The sequence below is a fragment of the Coregonus clupeaformis genome, chromosome 21, assembly GCF_020615455.1.
Source record: "Coregonus clupeaformis isolate EN_2021a chromosome 21, ASM2061545v1, whole genome shotgun sequence".
Lineage (NCBI taxonomy): Eukaryota > Metazoa > Chordata > Actinopteri > Salmoniformes > Salmonidae > Coregonus > Coregonus clupeaformis.
The window spans coordinates 41,341,591-41,361,647 of NC_059212.1; the positions used below are offsets into that span (position 1 = coordinate 41,341,591).

The 20,057-nt window shown below is 43.9% G+C and overlaps 1 protein-coding gene across 1 annotated transcript in view; it reads left to right on the plus strand.

The window, feature by feature from the left end:
* Window positions 1–20,057, plus strand: part of LOC121535647 — a 174,984-nt gene that overhangs the window by 120,764 nt on the left and 34,163 nt on the right. Inside the window, exons 4-5 of the mRNA XM_045205909.1 lie at window positions 161–280; window positions 1,753–1,920. Coding sequence (XP_045061844.1) covers window positions 161–280; window positions 1,753–1,920 — 288 coding nt within the window. The remainder of the gene's footprint in view (window positions 1–160; window positions 281–1,752; window positions 1,921–20,057) is intronic.

Genomic DNA, 20,057 nt, shown 5'->3' on the forward strand with positions numbered 1-20,057 from the left:
GAGAGAGAGGTGGGGGTTGTCAGATAGCCAGTCAATCACTCAGTCAGTCAGCCAGTGTGTATTTGGCTCTCTGGAGTTAATGTACTGCTGTGTCCAGTCAGTGTTTGTGTGTGTGGTATGCTGTTTTAACACTCCTCTGCTCTCTCCCCTCCTCCTTCAGGTACTTCTATAATTCAGGTGACAGCGACAGATGCTGACGACCCAACCTATGGGAACAGTGCCAGGCTGGTGTACACACTGGTGCAGGGAAAGCAGTTCTTCTCTGTGGACCCACAGACAGGTGAGTGCCTCTTGTTCTCCACTTAGTGTGCATGCACTCCCTCCCTCTCGACTCCCTCCCTCTGTACTCCCTCCCTCCCCTCTGCTCCCTCCCTCCCTCTGTACTCCCTCCCTCTCCAGCCAACCATTTTCTCCCTCTACAAGTATCTTTGCAGTGTGTATCCCCACAGCTCTTTCTTTCTCTCCCTCATCTATCCCCATCCCTCCTTCAATCCCTCTCTCAGTCCCTCACACTCTCTGTCAGGCTTGCCCATTCCTCTCTATTTACCCCCTCCCCATATTCCCTTCTCTCACCTCCCTCCCTCTTTTCCCCTATTCCCTCTCTCTGTGTCCCCTCCTGCACCCTCTCAGTTAATCCAGTTCAAGATGGCAGAAATGTATTCAGACTGCCAAAGTCTATGTGCATCCAACAAACTGCAGTAACCGCCTTAAATTATATTTTTTGAAGGAGGAAAAACAAAAAGATGTCTGATCAAAGGGAGATGTCAGAAAAGGTTTGGGAACTATTAAAGGAAGAGATTAAAAAGGCTCAAAGGACCTGTCTCTTCACTAAAATCTACTGTGTGTTTTGGGGGGCTTTGGTGTCAACCCAGGGTCCCCGAGGCAGATGGGAAAGTCTTCTGCACACTGCCTGAGAGGAAACCATGGGCATTTCAAACATCACATTTAGTCCTCTGTTGCCTCACTACGTGATTGACAGCCTGCAAGCTAGTAAACACTGCATTTTTATACCTTATGTTTACTGTACGAGTGTGTCGCCTAGTTAGGCATTTTGAAGTCTGTTTGCTGAGTGAGTGCGTGTCGGCGTGTGTGTGTACTAGTTGGGTTTATTCTATTTGTCGACAAGGGGATATTATAGGTAGACATCGTCTGCTATGCCATTATTGAATTGTAATGCAATTTAATTAATTGTTGGAGGGACCTTTGGTATGAGTGAAGAGGGTTCTGCTGGTGGGTCTTTGCATGCTAATTGGGTATATTATCCTAATTCTGCCCAGCGTATGTTAACTAAAGCGCTCATCCATTGGCAGGGTTTGCATGTAGAGCCGGTCCACTCTGTCCTCTCTCTTCATTTCAGAAGGTCTCATTCTGCACACACACACACACACACACACACACACACACACACACACACACACACACACACACACACACACACACACACACACACACACACACACACACACACACACACACACACATCCCAGAGCCACATCACATTTGCTCAGATATTTATGCTGGTTGCTTGTTAACTCCCTACATATACCCCATCAAAGCCTCATATTTTCACTAGCTTTACAAGAGCATCCATTATTTCAAGGTGATTTGGCTGCCAGTCTCCTGGTTTGGCTGGGTTTGGTGAGCACAGCTAGAGGCAGCCTCTGTATGTGAAGCAGAATCAGGTCATTCTGCATAGTGGAAATGATGGATCTTGAACTATGTCTTTGTCTTTGGTGTGTGTGTTTTTCCAAGGTATCCTGCGTACAGCAGTGCCTGATATGGACAGGGAAACCCAGGACCAATACCTGGTTGTCCTGCAGGCCAAGGACATGGGGGGCCATCTGGGAGGTCTCTCAGGGACCACTACTGTCACCGTCAGGCTGAGTGACGTCAATGACAACCCTCCTCTCTTCACCCAGAGTGAGTGACACACACACACACATATCACATGCACACATGCTCACACACCCCCACAAATATATGTATGAAAATGTATGCACTCACTAACTGTAAAGTCGCTCTGGATAAGAGCGCTGCTAAACGACTAAAATGTAAAATGTAAATACACCCACAAATACACCCACACACACGAGCACGCACGAGCACACACGAGCACACACGAGCACACACACACACACACACACACACACACACACACACACACACACACACACACACACATTCCCACACACACTCTAACAGGTATACTTCACCCATCAATCGCTCTGAGCTAGAAACCCAATTTGCCAACCTGGGGGCAGTTCTGGTGTCAATGTGCAGGGTTCTATACAGACCACATGTACACTCAGGCTCCTTTGAAGCATCCTAGGAGAGGGGGAGAGGGGGAGAGGGGAGAAGAGAGGAGAGGAGAGGAGAGGGGAGAGGAGGAGAGAAGAGGGGAGAGGAGGAGAGAGGGGGGGAGAGAGGGGGGAGGGGAGGAGAGAGGAGGGGAGAGGAGGGGAGAGGAGAGGAGGGGAGAGGAGAGGAGGGAGACGGAGAGAGGAGGAGAGAGGAGAGGAGGGTAGAGGAGAGAGGAGAGGAGAGAGGGGAGATGAGGGGAGAGGAGGAGAGATGAGGGGAGAGGAGGAGAGGGGAGATGAGGGGAGAGGATGAGAGATGATGGGAGAGGAGAGGGGAGATGAGGGGAGAGGAAATTAGAGGAGGGTAACCCATGGAGAAGTGCTGCCATTAAACCAGACTCCTCCAGTCTGTTCAATGCTGTTAGTACCCCTGCTGCTGCAGTGTGACAGTTGGGGGTTAGGACACTACCAAAGCCTGGTTCCCCGCCGCTCTGCTCAATTAAATACCAGGGCCTAAAAGACACTCACAATCCAGCCTCTTTCTCCCAAAGTCAGTGCTGCTTACTGTATTTCACATGGCATTTACCATTGGGTGAGGATTAAATAAATAAATAAATAAATTAACCAGGTTTTCGTGAATATTATTATATTCCCTAACAAGTTACAATGGTATGGTTTGCGGGCCGCAACACAAAATTATTCTCTGACCTCACGAGACTCATAAAAGCCTCCTGGGTTTTCCCTTCAATCCCTCCATTCATGACTTTCTTCAAGGAGCCAAGCAGGACTGTAGCGTTGTTACCGTATGACAGCTTTGAAAGCTGTCAGGGTATGTCCTAATACAGGAACCTGACAACCTGTAAAGCTTGTGAACCCAGCAGGATATCGAGATCCACTGTGTAAATTACACCCCTACAATGTTCTAGGAGCCATATGTGGGCTGCTCCTTAGCCAGGGCAGAACATTGATTCATAGCTCAGTGGCAGTTGGCTGTGAGGATGTTCCACATGTGGACTCAGGTGCTCCGTGCCCAATCTGGAGTTTTATGCACTTTTAAAAGCTTTGGCAGCCAAGGGGAGTGGAGACACAGCCTGCACCGAGGTGATGGATGGATTGGTAGATTGTCTGACGAGTGTCTTTTTTATGCGACAACGAGATGAGAGACAGCGCTATAGAGAGGGTTTCATCATAAATATTACTAATTTATTTCCCCAGAGAGTGTGCCAGTTACCGAGAAAATTTGACTTGGGAAGAGTTAGAGGGATGAGGGGATGGTGAAAGAGAGAGAAATATAGAGAGAGGGAGAAAGAGAGAGAGGGAGGTAGAGAAAGACAACAAATGAAGAGGGAGAGAAAGAGAGAAAGAGAGTCCTCCTTAGGGAAGGAGAAAGAGAGAAAGAGAGTCCTCCTTAGGGAAGGAGAAAGAGAGAAAGAGAGTCCTCCTTAGGGAAGGAGAAAGAGAGAAAGAGAGTCCTCCTTAGGGAAGGAGAAAGAGAGAAAGAGAGTCCTCCTTAGGGAAGGAGAAGGAGAGAAAGACCAAAGTGAGGGAATTATAGTTTGACTGTGCAGAACAGAAAGAGGGAGGAGGTGAAAGAAAGAATGGAACAGGGCACACAAAGACCGCCAGAAGGAGAGAAATACTCACACTGTGAAATCTATGAAATAAAGAGCGAGGGAGCAAGAGAATGGAGCAGAGGGAGGTAGGATGGTAATCACGGTAATTTGTCCTCTGAGGAAATGAGCGAGAGAAAAAGAGGAGGAGAAGTATGAGTGGGTGAGGTGATGAAGTCGCAGGGGAGTGAGAATGGCAATGCATAACAGCTTAACCCTTGTGTGTCTGTGTGCCTGTGTGCATGTGTGTGTTCTTGAGTATGTAGCCTATTTGTGCCATATACAGTTGAAGTCGGAAGTTTACATACACCTTAGCTAAATAAATTAAACTCAGTTTTTCACAATTCCTGACATTTTATCCTAGTAAAAAGTCCCTGTCTTAGGTCAGTTAGGATCACCACTTTATTTTAAGAATGTGAAATGTCAGAATAATAGTAGAGAGAATGATTTTTTTCAACTTTGATTTCTTTCATCACATTCCCAGTAGGTCAGAAGTTTACATACACTCAATTAGTATTTGGTAGTGTGGTGTCGAGAAAACTATGCTGAGATGCTGTAAGAACAAGAATTCTGCTGACACTGTACTTTGATTATAAAGGTTTATTTATATCAAAGGGTTACAGCGTCAATTTACAGATATCTGCAGACATCTGGAGAACAACGACCCAATCTGTAATATGTTGTTCTGTCCTCCTTTGTTTTAACCGTGGTATTTATATCCTATGCCCTATGTAACATAATATGGGTGTTTTCCCTACAGACCAATCCCAGGAGGCCACTTAACAGTCTTCCTCGGCTTTAGGGTGCCCCTATAGAACTACTCCCCAGATGCTCCCTTTAAGCTGAGTCAACATCCTCTAAAACCATTTGAAACCATTAGCAAAGTCATACATTCCTCAGATACCACAGTAGCATTGCCTTTAAATTGTTTAACTTGGGTCAAACGTTTCGGGTAGCCTTCCACAAGCTTCCCACATTAAGTTGGGTGAATTTTGGCCCATTCCTCCTGACAGAGCTGGTGTAACTGAGTCAGGTTTGTAGGCCTCCTTGCTTGCACAGGCCTTTTCAGTTCTGCCCACACATTTTCTATAGGATTGAGGTCAGGGCTTTGTGATGGCCACTCCAATACCTTGACTTTGTTTTCCTTAAGCCATTTTGCCACAACTTTGGAAGTATGCTTGGTGTCATTGTCCATTTGGAAGACCCATTTGCGACCAAGCTTTAACTTCCTGACTGATGTCTTGAGATGTTGCTTCAATATATCCACATCATTTTCCTTCGTCATGATGCCATCTATTTTGTGAAGTGCACCAGTCCCTCCTGCAGCAAAGCACCCCCACAGCATGATGCTGCTACCCCGTGCTTCACGGTTGGGATGGTGTTCTTCAGCTTGCAAGCGACCCCATTTTTCCTCCAAACATAACGATGGTCATTATGGCCAAACAGTTCTATTTTTGTTTCATCAGACCAGAGGACATTTCTCCAAAAAGTGCGATCTTCGTCCCCATGTGCAGTTGCAAACCGTAGTCTGGCTTTTTTATGGCGGTTTTGGAGCAGTGGCTTCTTCCTTGCTGAGCGGCCTTTCAGGTTATGTCGATATAGGACTCGTTTTACTGTGGATATAGATACTCTTGTACCTTTTTCCTCCAGCATCTTCACAAGGTCCTTTGCTGTTGTTCTGGGATTGATTTGCACTTTTCGCACCAAAGTACGTTCATCTCTAGGAGACAGAATGCGTCTCCTTCCTGAGCGGTATAACGGCTGCGTGGTCCCATGGTGTTTATACTTGCGTACTATTGTTTGTACAGATGAACGTGGTACCTTCAGGCGTTTGGAAATTGCTCCGAAGGATGAACCAGACTTGTGGAGGTCTACAATTCATTTTCTGAGGTCTTGGCTGATTTATTTTAATTTTCCCATGATGTCAAGCAAAGAGGCACTGAGTTGGAAGGTAGGCCTTGAAATACATCCACAGGTACACCTCCAATTGACTCAAATGATGTCAATTAGCCTATCAGTAGCTTCTAAAGCCATGACATCATTTTCTGGAATTTTCCAAGCTGTTTAAATGTCACGACTTCCGCCGAAGTTGGTGCCTCTCCTTGTGGGGGCGGCTATCGGCGGTCGTCGTCACCAGCTTTCTAGCTGCCATCGATCTACGTTTCTGTTTTCCATTTGTTTTGTCTTGTTTGTACACACCTGGTTCCCATTGCATTATGATTATTTCCCTATTTAACCCTCTGGTTCCCACATGGTTTTGTGTGTGTTTGTTCGTTGTGTTGTGTCATACACTTTTGTGAGCTGGTGTGTTTTCCCTGCGTGGAAATTAGTGTTTGTTTTTTCAGAGTAAAGTACGTTGTGTACTCAGTTCTGTGTCCTGCGCCTGACTCCGTCCTACCGCTGCACATTTTACACATGACATTAAAGGCACAGTCAACTTAGTGTATGTAAACTTCTGACCCACTGGAATTGTGATACAGTGAATTATAAGTGAAATAATCTGTCTGTAAACAATTGTTGGAAAGATTACTTGAGTCATGCACAAAGTAGATGTCCTAACCGACTTGCCAAAACTATAGTTTGTTAACAGAAAATGTGTGCAGTGGTTGAAAAACTAGTTTTAATGACTCCAACCTAAGTGTATGTAAACTTCCGACTTCAACTGTATTACACAAGTACCTGTAAGCACCGATTCTCCATCTGTCTTGCTCAGCCTTGCTCTCCCCTCTTTCTCCTCTTGACACACAGGCACATGTGCACACACACTGTATCTCAAATATGACTCACTAGCTAGCATACCTTTATTGTATAAATCACGGAAGAAGAATATCTACATGCACGCATACACACACACTGATGTTTGGCAGCTCATCAAATTGAGAGACAGGGAGAGTGAGAGGTAACAGGGTTTGTCATCTTCCTTCAGGACCAACCCCACCCCCTGCTTTCCTCTCTTTCCTCTCTTTCCTCTCTTTCCTCTCTCTCTCTCTCTCTCTCTCTCTCTCTCTCTCTCTCTCTCTCTCTCTCTCTCTCTCTCTCTCTCTCTCTCTCTCTCTCTCTCTTTTCACTGTCTCTCTCACTCTCTCCCCAATCTCTTCCCCCTCTGCATCTCTCTCTTTCTCTCTGTCTCTCTCTCTCTCTCTCCCCAACCCCCCTATCTCTCCCTCTGTTTCTCTCCCCCACATACACCCCCAATGCCCCTAGTCACCCCTTCACACTGTCCTTTCACACTCCCCCATCTGTTCCTGTTTTTAGAGCACCACAGAGAGCCAATCACTCTCTCTGATTGTTAAATAGAAGCGTCCATGCGGGAATTCTCCCCTCTGTCCTATTAATCAGTCACAGTACACTCCAGTCTGACCATAAACATGCATGTATTAACCAACACTTATGCTCCCATCACACCATACATTTATTTTAGTAGCCTAGCTTGATGAGGGCCACAGCATGCTCCAGAGCGGTCTCAGTAAGTCTTCTGGCTTGTTCGTACAGCCCTGTAAAACTTATGACCACAGATATCCTGTGTATGACACTAACGCTGCATAGGGAGACACTTGAGTTTTGAGTGTTGCTATTTCAAACCATGTTCAGGGAACTGTCATTTAGTAATTGGCTCAGTAAACCCATAGCAAATGTGTCCATATCAGTAAACATCATATATAGCAACTCTATTATCGACTAATGTGATGGTGGCCACCATTGGTAGCATTTCCATCTCACCAGTGCTATACAATAGCAAATAGCAACCCTTTGCTGTATACAACATTGCATCTAATGTCTTGCTCAATGTGACATTGAAAAGGCATTTGTGATTCGACCGCCTCATCATATGCTTGAGCGCGCCATGTTGTATGGCATTGAAAATGTAATCGGAGTTTTAAAAAAAGCTGATTAATGTACACTACCATTCAAACATTTGGGGTTTTCGAAAGAAAAGCAATTTTTTTGTCCATTAGAATAACATCAAATTGATCAGAAATACAGTGTAGACATTGTTAATGTTGTAAATGGCTATTGTAGCTGGAAAAGGCTGATTTTTAATGGAATATCTACACAGGTGTACAGAGGCCCATTATCAGCAACCATCAGTCCTGTGTTCCAATGGCACGTTGTGTTTGCTAATCCAAGTTTGTCATTTTAAAAGGCTAATTGATCATTAGAAAACCCTTTTGCAATTATGTTAGCACAGCTGAAAACTGTTGTGCTGATTAAGAAGCAATAAAACTGGCCTTCTTGAGACTAATTGAGTATCTGGAGCATCAGCAATTGTGGGTTACAGGCTCAAAATGGCCAGAAACAAATAACTTTCTTCTGAAACTCGTCAGTCTATTCTTGTTCTGAGAAATGAAGGCTATTCCATGTGAGAAATTGCCAAGAAACTGAAGATCTCGTACAACGCTGTGTACTACTCCTTTCACAGAACAGCGCAAACTGGCTCTAACCAGAATAGGAAGAGGAGTGGGAGGCCCCGGTGCACAACTGAACAAGAGGACAAATACATTGGAGTGTCTAGTTTGAGAAACAGATGCCTCACAGGTCCTCAACTGGCAGCTTCATTAAATAGTACCCGCAAAACACCAGTCTCAATGTCAACAGTGAAGAGGCGACTCCGGGATGCTGACCAAGGCAGAGTTACAAAGAAAAAGTCCAGTGTCTGTGTTCTTTTGCCCATCTTAATCTTTAATTTTTATTGGCCAATCTGAGATATGGCTTTTTCTTTGCAACTCTGCCTAGAAGATCAGCATCCCGGAGTCGCCTCTTCACTGTTGACGTTGAGACTGGCGGGTACTATTTAATGAAGCTGCCAGTTGAGGACCTGTGAGGCGCCTGTTTCTCAAACTAGACACACTAATGTATTCGTCCTCTTTCTCAGTTGTGCACTGGGGCCTCCCATTCCTCTTTCTATTCTGGTTAGAGACTGTTTGCGCTGTTCTGTGAAGGGAGTAGTACACAGCTTTGTACGAGATATTCAGTTTCTTGGCAATTTCTCGCATGGAATAGCCTTCATTTCTCAGAACAAGAATAAACTGACGAGTTTCAGAAGAAAGTTCTTTGTTTCTGGCTATTTTGAGCCTGTAATCGAACCCACAATTGCTGATGCTCCAGATACTCAACTAGTCTCAAGAAGGCCAGTTGTATTGCTTCTTTAATCAGCACAACAGTTTTCAGCTGTGCTAACATAATTGCAAAAGGGTTTTCTAATGATCAATTAGCCTTTTAAAATGATAAACTTGGATTAGCAAACACAACGTGCCATTGGAACACAGGACTGATGGTTGCTGATAAAGGGCCTCTGCACACCTATGTACAGTTGAAGTCGGAAGTTTACATACACTTAGGTTGGAGTCATTAAAACTAGTTTTTCAACCACCAAAGACAATTTCTTGTTAACAAACTATAGTTTTGGCAAGTCGGTTAGGACATCTACTTTGTGCATGACACAAGTATTTTTCCAACAATTGTTTACAGACAGATTATTTCACTTATAATTCACTCTATCACAATTCCAGTGGGTCAGATGTTTATATACACTAAGTTTACTGTGCCTTTAAACAGCTTGGAAAATTCCAGAAAATGATGTCATGGCTTTAGAAGCTTCTGATAGACCTCCACAAGTCTGGTTCATCATTGGGAGCAATTTCCAAACGCCTGAAGGTACCACGTTCATCTGTACAAACAATAGTACTCAAGTATAAATACCATGGGACCACGCATCTGTCATACTGCTCAGGAAGGAGAAGTGTTCTGTCTCCTAGAGATGAACGTACTTTGGTGCGAAAAGTGCAAATCAATCCCAGAACAACAGCAAAGGACCTTGTGAAGATGCTGGAGGAAACAGGTACAAAAGTATCTATATCCACAATAAAACTAGTCCTATATCGTCATAACCTGAAAGGCCGCTCAGCAAGGAAGAAGCCACTGCTCCAAAACCGCCATAAAAAAGCCAGACTACGGTTTGCAACTGCACATGGGGACGAAGATCGTACTTTTTGGAGAAATGTCCTCTGGTCTGATGAAACAAAAATAGAACTGTTTGGCCATAATGACCATCGTTATGTTTGGAGGAAAAAGGGGGTCGCTTGCAAGCCAAAGAACACCATCCCAACCGTGAAGCACGGGGGTGGCAGCATCATGCTGTGGGGGTGCTTTGCTGCAGGAGGGACTGGTGCACTTCACAAAATAGATGGCATCATGAGGAAGGAAAATGATGTGGCTATATTGAAGCAACATCTCAAGACATCAGTCAGGAAGTTAAAGCTTGGTCGAGTTTAAATGTATTTGGCTAAGGTGTATGTAAACTTCCTACTTCAACTGTAGATATTCCATTACAAACCAGCCGTTTCCAGCTACAATAGTCATTTACAACAATGTCTACACTGTATTTCTGATCAATTTGATGTTATTTTAATGGACAAAAAAATTGATTTTCATTTCGAAAACAAGGACATTTCTAAGTGACCCCAAACTTTTGAACGGTAGTGTATGTTTATGAAGCCGTAATGATCTGAGGAGACGTTACATTTAGCTGACTAATCCTTTTCTATGTGGCCATCCTCTCCCAACTCCCATCTCTACTCTGCAGCTTTCCAATGCGACCAGCCAACTCCCATCTCTACTCTGCATCTTTCTAATGTGACCACCCAACTCCCATCTCTCTCTGTATATCTTTCCAATGTGACCACCCAACTCCCATCTTTCTGCATCTTTCCAATGGGCGCCTGCCACCCATTGATGTTACTTATCACTGTTGTCCTTGTACATGACATGATAAAGATGAGAAGGTCGTTTGAATGCATGAAAATGATTCCGGAGGGCAAGTTCACTGAGCGTGAAGGAGGGATGGAGGAAGGATGGGAAGAGGAGAGAAGGAGGGAGAGAATAGAGGGAGAGAATAAGAATTAAGCAAACTGCCTCGTCCCAGCCATAAGGACAGCTGCAATCATGTGAGCCGAAATCATTTAATCTCATTCTGCGTGTGGAAACAGTGCATTGAAACGTTGCTAGTCTTATCTCTGGTTCAGGGCTAGGCTGCAGGGCTCTGGGGCTGCGAAGCATGAATGGGCCTTGCCATGTGACTGTGGACACTTGGCTGACTGCTGTACTGTGAGTCCTGATAGAGACAGTGGGCCATGAAAACGTCCCTGAAATCGCTCCATCGTATCACAACGCACAATTAGGCCCGGGATTGGATTGCATTGTCCCAGAGTTTGTGATGTGGCGTGGTGCTGCTTGGATATGCTGCTTTGGGGCGCTGCCTGCCTGCCTGCCATGCCTGCGTGGTTATGACTGTTACTGCAGCGGTGGCCAAGAGATTTGACCTGACACACAGGGGTGTGAGGGAGAGAGACGTGGGGTCGTTAGGGTCGCAGTGCCACTGCCTCCTGAGTACTGGCTGTTTGTTGTGATTATAGGCCTGGGCAGTGAACACTCAGACTGAGGTACAGACTGTTTGTTGTGATTATAGGCCTGGGCAGTGAACATTCAGACTGAGGTACAGACTGTTTGTTGTGATTATAGGCCTGGGCAGTGAACATTCAGACTGGCATACAGACTGGCTGGCTGGTTGTTTTAGATCAACAGCAATCCAGCTCTAGTCCCTGAAAGGAATACACTAACAGCACTCTCCTAGATGAGCTATCTCATCTACAGACCCCATGCAGCAAAAGAGGCTGTGGGGAGATATTCATATCTTACAGTAATCGCTACAATACGAGGTTGAATAGATTCTAAACTCAACATTCTGAGATTTCCAGGACTTCTTGAAAATACGAATGAATCAGAAGAGGAAGAGGGGAGAGTTTGAAACATCATTAAAGCCAGAAGTGGCTATTTGTTCCATTTGTCAGGAACAACCTTGGGCCATCTTCATCATCTCGTCACTGGTGGTTGAATGAAATCCATCAAGATGTGCCTCCGTGTCCCTCCATCTTCGAGAGCGTGACCTGGGGAAAGAAAATCCATCCGATTCTTTTGCCTTCCTTGTCATCTAACCTGGCAGTGTGCCCTGACGCAGAATAATAGGAGTTAAAGCCATTCTCATTGTGCAGAGCCATCAGTGGAAGGAAGGCAGAGCGGAGGGGGAGAGCGAAGTGATTTCCATGCTAATGGGAATGTTCCCGGCAGGGCTCTCTCTCTCTCTCTCTCTGTCTCTCTCTCTCTCTCTCTGTCTCTCTCTCTCTCTGTCTCTCTCTCTGTCTGTCTCTCTCTCTCTCTCTCTGTCTCTCTCTCTCTCTCTCTCTCTCTCTCTCTCTCTCTCTCTCTCTCTCTCTCTCTCTCTCTCTCTCTCTCTCTCTCTCTCTCTCTCTCTCTCTCTCTCTCTCTCTCTCTCTCTCTCTCTCTCTGTCGGCGTCGATGCTGACACCCGCCTGATGAATGTAGCTGCTGGACTGTGAGCGCCACGGGGGGCTTTCCCATCCACGGCTCGGGTGGTGCTTCTGCTGCTGGCTGGCTGACTCACGTAGGCACTGCCACTCACAGAGGGGGGTAAAGTTAGGAGAAGGAGGTAGGGTTAAAATAGAGCCTAGCTTGAAAATGGAACACAGAGAGGGGATATTAAATGCCCCGGGGGAAGTGTCTAGTTGGCCGAACTTTTGCATTTGCCACTCTTGCCACTGAGGGGTTTCAGCAGAGGTTTGGGTGGCTGCCTGGCCATTTCCAACCGAACACATTCCCTGGGGTCCGCTGTTCAAATAGCAAGAAGTGGCAATGTGTCAGTGATCTCCCAGCAGATATGCTAAGTGGTGAGTAATAAGGAGTGTTTCAAAGAAACAATCCTGTCAGCGACAATGGTAGTAGAGGTGAAATGGCCTCGGTCCGCCCGGCGTCCGCTCATCTCTTATGTATGAGCCTGGCTGGAACACTGGTTCAACATTATGTGGGTTATACTCAGCGCATAAATCCACATCAACATCCCCCTGAATGCTTGCTTTGTTAAACAAATGCTCACCACTTCAATGTGTATACAGTAGATTATACTGTCAAATATGGAGCTAGCAAATTAATCTGCAACTGAAGGGCTGTTCTGCTGTGCTCTAAATCCAGCTGTTTCAGTGGGTTACAGATGAGTGGTGATGTGAAGTAGTTAGTGGTGAATAAACACAGCCATTAGACTGTTATGATTGGACATGTGGGGAACAGACCTCAGTTGCCCTGCAGTCGCTGAGGAGAGGAGAGGAGGCCTGGAACATTGCACTATAGTCCTGTCCAGATCTTTATGTGCCAACTCCTCTGACCCTCGTTGTCTGTTGGCTAAAGCACATACTGTATGTCCTGGAAGGTTATGATGAACAGTGCCTCCAAGGCCAAGAAGAAGCCAGCAGAGAGGAGAGAAGGTCTGGGTCATGTTCAGTTGGCAGGAAAACGGGAGAAAATGTTTCGAACTCGACTCTGGACTCAACCTTTGACTCTCCCTCCAAGTCCCTGAAGAACTCACAGAGCTCAGAACATCTCTGCCTTCACTTCTCTAGTCTTACTGTAGTCTACAGAGACCTACTGAACACGGCTCTGAACACTTGAACTGGACCGACCTGTTCTGATGCACACACCTACACAGACATACACACCTATACACTGAGTGTACAAAACATTAGGAACACCTGCTCTTTCCATGACATAGACTGACCAGGTGAATCCAGGTGAAAGCTATGATCGCTTATTGATCCACTTCAGTGTAGATGAAGGGGAGGAGACAGGTTAAAGAATGATTTTTAAGCCTTGAGACAATAGACATGGATTGTGTTTGTGTATGTGTGCCATTCAGAGGGTGAATGGGCAAGACAAAATATTTAAGTGTCCTTTGAACGGGGTATGGTAGTAAGTGCCAGGCGCACCGGTTTGTGTCAACAACTGCAACGCTGCTGGGTTTTTCATGCTCAACAGTTCCCCATGTGTATCAAGAATGGTCCACCACCCATAGGATATCCAGCCAACTTGACACAACTGTCGGAAGCATTGGAGTCAACATGGACCAGCATCCCTGTGGAATGCTTTCGACACCTTGTAGGAAGGTGTTCTTAATGTTCTGTACACTCAGTGTACATTCATGCTACACACATCACAACTGCTGCTACCAGACTCTTATTATACTGCTCAATTAATACATTTGCCCCCCACACCCCCGTGTAAATATTAGAATATAAATTGTGCCTGTGTATACTTCTTCTAAAATGTTTATTTTATTCTACTGCCATTTACTTTATGTTCTTATTCTTATCTTTTTTTATTTCTTATTGTTGTTTGCATTGTCGAGAAGGAACCTGCAAGTAAGCATTTCGTTGAACAATGTATACTATGCGTATCCCATTCATATGACCAGGGGTTGGAACCGAAATTATTTCCCAATCTTTTCGTTCTGAACAGAACCATAATTTTTTTCCATTCCAATGTTACGACCAGCAAAATAAAATTCTGAACCGGCTCGAACCCAAAAAAAGTACCAGTTTATATCGTTCCATCTGTTCCTTTTTGAAATCAACATATTTTTTGTACATTTAGCTCAACATTAAATTACTTCACCAATCAGCGCATTGGAGCGGGTAAGTGATTTAATATGTATAGGAAAGTCGTTAAGAGCAAATTGTATTTTGCCTTAACAGCATGGTTAATAGTGAAAGACAAACACACATACTGTGATGCCAGTCACAGTGTAGGGCGCAAGATGCAACTGAAATTTTGCGGGTGGGAGAGGGCGAGAGTGGATGGAGGAATTTTGCCTTGAAGCACTGGGCATCTTGTTATGACATGCATTATCTGAATTAGGCCCACAGAATTATACCTACCGAGGAGCGGCTTCTATGGAGGAACTTTGAATATCTTTGAATGTTGGTTAACATTGGACCAGAGCAAACGTTAGCTAGCTAGCTAGCTACATCCAATGTGAAATGTAATAACTGTAGGATCCTTAACTAGTATTGAAAAAATGAATCCATTATTTTAAACATCTCTCCCTAATATCTGAATCATGCGTGTAACGTTGGTAACAGACTACAGTAACCTATGCTTCAGAGGGGAGGGGCAGGTAGCCTACACACACAAGCACACCCACTGGCAAAAATATCCAGCTGGCAGGCAGAGGCTGGAATACGTTTCTGAGTGACAGTGAGGGTTTTGCATAGATGCTTTGTTTTTGTTGGACAGGAAAAAAAATCCTGGAACGTAAAAAAAAAGTTATTAACCGGTTCCCATGCGTTTAAAATAACGGTTCTGTTCTGGAACAGTATAGATCACTTTCGTTTCCGGTTCTGTTCCTCAAATAATTTTGTTATTTTCAGGTTTTCGGTTCCCTGAACCGGTTCCAACCTTTGCATATGACTAATAAAAACTTGAAACTATGTTCTCTGTCTATCTCCTTCTCTCTATCCCCACAGCTCTCTCTTTCTAGTCTTAGGCAACCCAACCCACAGAACATTTTGTTTGAAACAAATGTGTTTCCCTGTTTCCTTGTCAGCATGTGAGCTTCCGCCCCAGTCTCTCTTCAGGGTGTCATGGCAACCCAGTGTTAATTAAACCTGACCCCGGAATAGGGTGGCCCTGCACCAATGAATTCTGGAAAGTCTGGTGTTTGAGTTTGACTAATTTAGTCGGGCTTCGTTGCGCGGTTGCAATTACAAAAGTAATAGCAATAATGATGATAACAAAACAATGAAGGAATAGCAATAATTCCAATATTGCTAATTAAGTTCCACGTCCTCAAAAGAAGTCCTAATTAAAATAGAGGTGGTTAATATTAGCCTCCAGCTTCAAATCAAATCAAATCAAATTGTATTTGCCACATGCGCCGAATACAACAGGTGTAGACATTACAGTGAAATGCTTACTTACAAGCCCTTAACCAACAATACATTTTTTAAAAAGTAAAAAAGTAAAATAAAAAAAGTGTTAAGTAAAAAAAAATTAAGCAAATAACTAAAGAGCAGCAGTAAAATAAAATAACAGTAGGGAGGCTATATACAGGGGGGTACCGGTGCAGAGTCAATGTGCGGGGGCACCAGCTAGTCGAGGTAATTGAGGTAATATGTACATGTGGGTAGAGTTAAAGTGACTATGCATAAATAATAAACAGAGTAGCAGCAGCGTTAAAGAGGGGGATGGGGTGGGGGTGGGGGGGCAGTGCAAATAGTCTGGGTAGCCATGATTAGCTGTTCAGGAGTCTTATGGCTTGGGGGTAGAAGCTGTTGAGAAGCCTTTTGGAACTAGACTTGGCGCTCCGGTACCACTTGCCGTGCGGTAGCAGAGAGAACAGTCTATGACTAGGGTGGCTGGAGTCTTTGACAATTTTGAGGGCCTTCCTCTGACACCGCCTGGTATAGAGGTCCTGGATGGCAGGAAGCTTGGCCCCAGGGATGTACTGGGCCGTACGCACTACCCTCTGTAGTGCCTTGCGGTCGGAGGCCAAGCAGTTGCCATGCCAGGCGGTGATGCAACCAGTCAGGATGCTCTCGATGGTGCAGCTGTAGAACTTTTTGAGGATCTGAGGACCCATGCCAAATCTTTTCAGTCTCCTGAGGGGGAATAGGCTTTGTCGTGCCCTCTTCACGACTGTCTTGGTGTGTTTGGACCATGATAGTTTGTTGGTGATGTGGACACCAAGGAACTTGAAGCTCTCAACCTGTTCCAATTACACAGTAAAAGGTCTTTCCATGAAATGGGTGCCTTTTTGCGCCCCTTTGATATTTTAAGAATAAATTATATTAAATGAAGTGCACTTTACCTAATTTCAGTTTATGTGATAAAAACAAGGAAGTATAGTGTAGAGTATGAAAAATGTATGCACTCACTAACTGTTAGTCACTCTGGATAAGAGCGTCTGCTAAATGACTAAAATCTAAAATCTAAAATCTAGAGAATCATTGTACCATCTAAACCGCTGTGAAATATATTTTCCATAACCAAAAATATTGTATTTTTAGCTGTTTGAAGATGGTGTACATAACCGAAAGTAAAAGACACAAAAACGAAACTTAAGAATGGGAAGCATAGAAATAGCACACACAGAACCGGTCTACCGCTTCTTAGACTTGCTTTCATTGAGAACGACAGATCTATAATTCACATTTCTATGTGAATTTGGTCGCACCCAAAAAAGTTACATATTGGAGCTTTAAGCTTGAGATATCCATTTTTTTGCATGGGCTGTGTCTCAATCCACCACATCCGCCTATATCTCCCTTCCGCATTAGCGTTGGTAGGTGGCAGAGCTACAGCGGTGTTTGTCAGACCAGGAGACATCCCGAAAACCGGTCTTCTCACGAAAATGTCTGTAGCATCTGAATGGCCTACAAACTAATACGACCACTCTATAGAAAGGGGAGACTCTCACGAACCCGATGATGTTCTCTGTTTTGCTCTACGAGAAACTTGTCTAATGAGTGGAAGTATGGAGGTAGTTTTGTGCCAACAAAAATAAGGGTTAAATATGTGTCAAAAAAACAAAAGATATTTAGAGCTTTCTTATATCTCCTAGATATAGGACAGACACTTCAAAATCCTATTCCTTATTATACATTTCTTGACTGTCTTTTTTGCCATTTATGAATGTGTTATTCAATGCGTCTTTACAGGCTATAGTAGTAAAGGCCCCCAACGGCTTAGACTTTTAATATAGACCACATGGAGAGTTAAATCAATCTTATTTTTTATATGAATAAAGGCTTGCTAAAGTGCCAAAATTAAGCATTTTGACCTGTCCCTCAACCCTGTGTCACTTCTAGGAATATTTCAACCCACTTAATCCAACAATTTCTCCAAGTTTCACCATCATTGTAAAAGCCTAGCTATTTTGCTGCTTTGACAAAGTCATTTCTGAATATTATTATTTATATTAATGTGATTAGTCTGTCCCTTATTTTATGGCCAACCCTGTTATGCAAACAATTTCCTCCTGTAGAATAATGGACCATTTCACTAAGTTAAATGATTTACAACAGGTAACATCATTTGGGTCTTCTGAACAGCATGGTGGAAAAGGAAGTAAGTATTCTCTCTCTTTTTGGCCTATTTATAATTGTTTAATAATCTGGTCAAGTTTAAGAGCTTAAAGGCCCAATGCAGAAGTTTTTATCTCAATATCAGATCATTTCTAGGTAACAATTAAGTATCTTACCATGATTGTTTTCAACTAAAATAGTCAAAAAGAAAAAAATAGCTTCTTAGCAAGAGCAATTTCTCAAGCAAGAATTCTGCTAGGACTATCTGGGAGTGGTCTGAGTGGGGAGGGGGAAAACCGAAAACTAGAATTTATTGGCAGACAGGTTTGGAACTCTCTTTCTTATTGGTCTATTAACTAATTTACCACCTGGTGACGTCACCAGGAAGGCCAAAACTCCAGCCCACCAAAACAGAAATTTCAGGCGGTCTTTTCAAACAGCTTTTACACTAAAAGGGCATTATCGTAATTTTCACAATTTCACAATATTATTCCAACCTCATAGTGTGGAAATATAAAACATTGGAAAATCACGTTTCTGACTTTACTGGGCCTTTAACATGTCAACCCTGTTTGCTCAATTCATGTTAGGAAAACTTGAATTTGATTAAACTTTAATTGTGTGTGGAACATATGTATAATTCTTAATTTCATGAACACCATGTGGTCCCATGCTCTTCACCACATGAACACAAGCATTTCGCTACACCTGCAATAACATCTGCTAAATATGTGTATGTGACCAATAACATTTGATTTGATTTAATTAGGGGTAATGGCCTATCTTCACCTAAAACCTCAACCCTGTTATCGTCAACCATGTTAGAGGCCCAACGGTAACATTATCAGTATGTATAATTCCTAATTTCATGAACACCATGTGGTCCCATGCTCTTCACCACATGAACACAAGCATTTTGCTACACCCGCAATAACATCTGCTAAATATGTGTATGTGACCAATAACATTTGATTTGATTTGATTTGATGAGGGGTAATGGCCGATCTTCACCTAAAACCTCAACCCTGTTATCGTCAACCCTGTTAGAGGCCCAACGGTAACATTATCAGTGTGATATTATACGTGAGTTTATTTGTACAAGGGATACTTGATCAATGAGAAAATGATGGATTTATCTCAAACATGCTGTTAAATAATACTTAGGCAGTTCTAAGTGTCCATAACAGGGTTGACAGACGGTGAGGTACAAAGTGCAGATAAAATGCTCTTAGTTCATAGGATTTTAATGCCTGAAAGTGTTTTTCTGTAGGCTAAACATATCCTCCATATAATTGAATTTTAAAGTCAATTTCTCTCAAGTTTGCATGTGCAAACTATTTTTCTCTCTCTTTCTCTTGCTTGCTACATCCCTCTCTCTCGCTTCCCATACCAACTCCCTCTCTTACTTTTCTTTATTTGCACTCACCCTGTCACCCTCACGCTTACAGAAATCACTTATCACAACCACCTCCTCTCTCTCTCTCTCTCTCTCTCTCTCTCTCTCTCTCTCTCTCTCTCTCTCTCTCTCTCTCTCTCTCTCTCTCTCTCTCTCTCTCTCTCTCTCTCTCTCTCTCTCTCTCTCTCTCTCTCTCTCTCTCTCTCTCTCTCTCTCTCTCTCTCTCTCTCTCTCTCTCTCTCTCCTATATTTGAATCCCTTTCTATGGCCAGTCAGTGTACTAGTCATAATGATTCAGTCCATTTGTAGCGTTCTCTCAGTAATGCCCATCAGTCAGTCAGTCAGTGTCCTCTGTGTACCTGGGGACTGGTCACCTCCTCCTATTCATTACAGCATTCATGTAGAGGCCCATCCATTCATGAGGTAAATACAGTATGTAATATTAACCCTGTCTCTCTAAGTGTGGCAGTAATGTAGTGGAGGACTCATTCATCCCGCAGGCACGCTACTTTAATCCTTTTTTGTTTGGTCCTGCAGTATTAGCGTGGTGCTGTGATGTCCAGTTAGTCTGTCAGTCAGCCTAGTCTCTCTCTCTCTCTCTCTCTCTCTCTCTCTCTCTCTCTCTCTCTCTCTCTCTCCCTCTCTCTCTCTCTCTCTCTCTCTCTCTCTCTCTCTCTCTCTCTCTCTCTCTCTCTCTCTCTCTCTCTCTCTCTCTCTCTCTCTCTCTCTCTCTCTCTCTCTGTCTCTGTCTCTGTCTCTGTCTCTCTCTGTTTCTCTCTCTGTCTCTCTCTCTCTTGCTCTCTCGCTCTCTCATAGGCTACTAATG